Raw genomic sequence first — 3,340 nt, forward strand, 5'->3', positions numbered from 1 at the left:
GGGGGGGGGGAATGTGGTTCTTAGTACAACAGCTGGAACAGAGGTCAGAACAGCTGTCCTGATGTGATGACATACCTTTCTGCCTCCGTAGAGCCCTGGGGGGTTCTGTGTTGCAAACAGCATGAACCTGGGATGAGCCCTGATGATTTCCTGAGTCTCAGCCACAAATAGTTCCCTGTTGTCATCCAGCAGCCTGTTGAGAGCCTCCAGCACATCGGTGGGGGCCAGGTTCAGCTCATCCAGGATCACCCAGTAGCCTTTCCTCATGGCATCAAGCAGGACACCTGAGTACAGAGTCGACATTTATTATACACTCCAGGAAATCTGAGAGTTTCCACAATGAACCTCTTGGGGAATTCCTTAGTTCTCCAAACAGTTAAGAATAATGTTTCACTTTTTTCTCTTCTAGTTGAAGAATTGAAGACAAGATAAAGCAAGTTTGGACCTTCCTCCTGTAAAGGTTTGGTTCTACACGTCAAGTAGCTCTCACCAGGGTCTATAGCTCACATAAACTCAGAACAAAAATAAGCTCTATTTAAAAACTACAGACAAAAAAAGAACATCAGCCAGGTTCAACTGATCTAATGAATTGAATAAGTGATCAGCAGCAAGTAGGAAACCAGCTGCAGTCCAAACTCAGGAAGAGTGTTCAAACGTTAAATTAAATATCTTTTCACGCATTTAGAATTTCACATGTCCAATAAGTTGTGGTTATTTACTACTAAGCAAATTATAAAACTAAAAGCAAGGCTGAAAACTGATTGGAATGATGAGGGGGAATGGACCAAAACCACAGAACCACTTATAAATTAGGGATGACCTGATAAACCAGCCCAGATTTCCTTTCAGGAGATCAGTGATGAGCTGATAAAACCGATCTGATCCATCTCTGCAAAAGCCTGAAAATCAACTGCTGATCACTGTGAGAGAGAACTGACTGACAGTTCAGCCCACCAGGTCATGTCTGGATTGTATGGTCAACAGTCACTCCACTATTGCCAACTTAGCAACTTTGACTTTTCAGACAAGAATTTCAGTATCGATCAAAATCACAGGTCAGGCTTTGTAGAGATTGGTGACCGTCTGTAGAACTGAACTTGGTGCAGCCCGACTGTGAACTTGAATAATGTTCCCAAAACTTTGAGGTATGCCACAATAATAAAAATGTCCCAGTCATGGAACTGGGACATTTTGGGACATGGAACTGATCTGGAATAATTATGTAAAGAGTGCTGATGCACTCAGTGCTGATGCCTAGACAAGCCTTTACATATTGACAGTTCAATGTTTCACCACTTTTACCCTCTTTGAACACCAGCTTGCCCCTGTCATCTGAGGAGTAGCAGCCGATGTACTCCTGGATGTCGGTGTGCTCATGGTTGTTGATCCTCACACACTGGTTCCCAGTGGCTGAGGCCATCCACCGGATCAAGCTAGTCTTCCCAACAGACGTCTCCCCCTGGATCAGCACTGGGTGTGTCCTGTAGGGTCCAAACATGGCAGGACACAGCATTGATTATTCATTAGCCGAGTGCAGAGGCTCATTGTAATGATAGGTAATGATAGAGGATGAAACTAAGCTAATAAGCACGTCCACTCAACATGGATTTAATGATGCACTTGATCCACAATGGACCAGAACTGCACAAATCATTTAATCACAGTAGTCAAATCAGTCTGTGATATCAAGAGCTAAGCTGTATGTAGAACAAACCTCTACAAGGATTTGTCACAACTGGACCTGAGTGAATTGACTGTAAATTTTCTCATGTTCACACTTGCTCGAATGTGAAAATACACACACTCATGTTTTCAATAAATGTCTCTTAGAAAGTTGCACCTCAACAATAAACAGCCAGTGACACTCCTGACTGAATCCCAGATGGATGTTTGAACTTTTTGATAGATCTGATAGAGCTCATCTGATCCTGACTAGATCTGTATAAATGTTCAACTGGTTTGATGTTGGGGTCCATCCAGAAGATTAAATTTAAGTGTGTTTAATCCATTGTAGTCTGGATGTGTGTTTGTGTTTGTACCTGTTGGAACATCTAATTGTTAAAAGTGTCTGACCCAGATTTCCCCTTAAGATGAACGGAAATCAAGAGCAACCCAGAGAACTAGCTCAATGCCAGAGAGCATTGTGGTGGTGGAACCACCATGCTGTGGGGTTGTTTTACTGACACTTTCTGGTGCATTGCATAAATTGGATGAAATAAGGAAAAATTATGTTTACCTCTAAATTATTGGAACTGAGCTTTATTGCTGAACTGGGCATCCTGGAATGACCCTGACCTTGACTATACTCCAAACCCATTCAACAACCAGTCTGAATAAAAGTGTGAATATTTATCCAGATGTTAGTGGGTGTGTTTCAGCAAATATGCATTATTTTGACCTTGTCTGAATTAGAGAGAATCCATATTGTCACACAAAGAGCAGTTCAAACTAATGAGGCCAGTCCAGAAACCTGAGATCCGCGTCCATGATGAGTGGATATAAACCTCTCAGCAGACTGCATAACTCAATGCTAAGATTTATAAAACGGGACCATTTATTTTTCTGTCAGTGCCACAAATGACAAAGATCAGCACATTATGTGTTCAACCAGAGTGAGATGTTATCCTATTGCCTAATCAATATGTGGCGCTCAATCACTGCTCATATTAACATGATGATCCTCAGCCTCATCCAGTCTGGGTTGCCCCAGTGACACATAGATGTAGTGTTCTCTGTCTGCACTAACATGACACATTTAGCCTTTACAAAGAGCCCAGATTATCTGAGCTGACCTTAGGATCCAAGCTATTGAATATTAGGGAAATTAGGGACAGAGTCAGGCGGGGTCAGAGTCTCCCTACCCTGCAGATACCACTCTGGACAGATCCCGCAGGTTGAGCTTTACAGAAGCAGTGAGGATGTAGCTGGGATCCAGAGTTGGCTCCAGTTCTCCCTGTGGAACCCAGTAGCCCTCTATCTGCACACAGGTCCGGCCCGGTGGAGCTGGGATCAGCTGGAGAAAACATACCAAACACACCAGTCATTAGGAAAACTTTCTACTGATTTCTACTTCAGCAGAGATATATCAATAACTTAGTTACATAATAGATTTTTCAAGATTTAAACATGAAAAAAAAAGCATTTTTTTTTCATTTGACATAGTCTATATGTCTTACCAGTGCACAATGGACAATGGAGAGAGAGATGATACATCAGCATTAACATCGGTATCGGTCCGATAAGTAAAAATGTTCCGATATTGACATAGATGGTGATACAGCATAGCATTTAAGAGAGGCAATACCAGTGGAGTGGTCTAGTTACATATATATATATATAT

General features: G+C 42.1%; 1 protein-coding gene across 1 annotated transcript in view; it reads right to left on the bottom strand.

Moving 5' to 3' along the window:
• Positions 1 to 3,340, bottom strand: part of mdn1 (midasin AAA ATPase 1) — a 63,672-nt gene that overhangs the window by 47,409 nt on the left and 12,923 nt on the right. Inside the window, exons 23-25 of the mRNA XM_008398484.2 lie at positions 2,862 to 3,013; positions 1,303 to 1,481; positions 76 to 284 (exon numbers count right to left, since the gene is read on the bottom strand). Coding sequence (XP_008396706.1) covers positions 76 to 284; positions 1,303 to 1,481; positions 2,862 to 3,013 — 540 coding nt within the window. The remainder of the gene's footprint in view (positions 1 to 75; positions 285 to 1,302; positions 1,482 to 2,861; positions 3,014 to 3,340) is intronic.

Source organism: Poecilia reticulata, linkage group LG21, assembly GCF_000633615.1.
Source record: "Poecilia reticulata strain Guanapo linkage group LG21, Guppy_female_1.0+MT, whole genome shotgun sequence".
In the NCBI taxonomy this organism is placed as follows: Eukaryota; Metazoa; Chordata; class Actinopteri; order Cyprinodontiformes; family Poeciliidae; genus Poecilia; species Poecilia reticulata.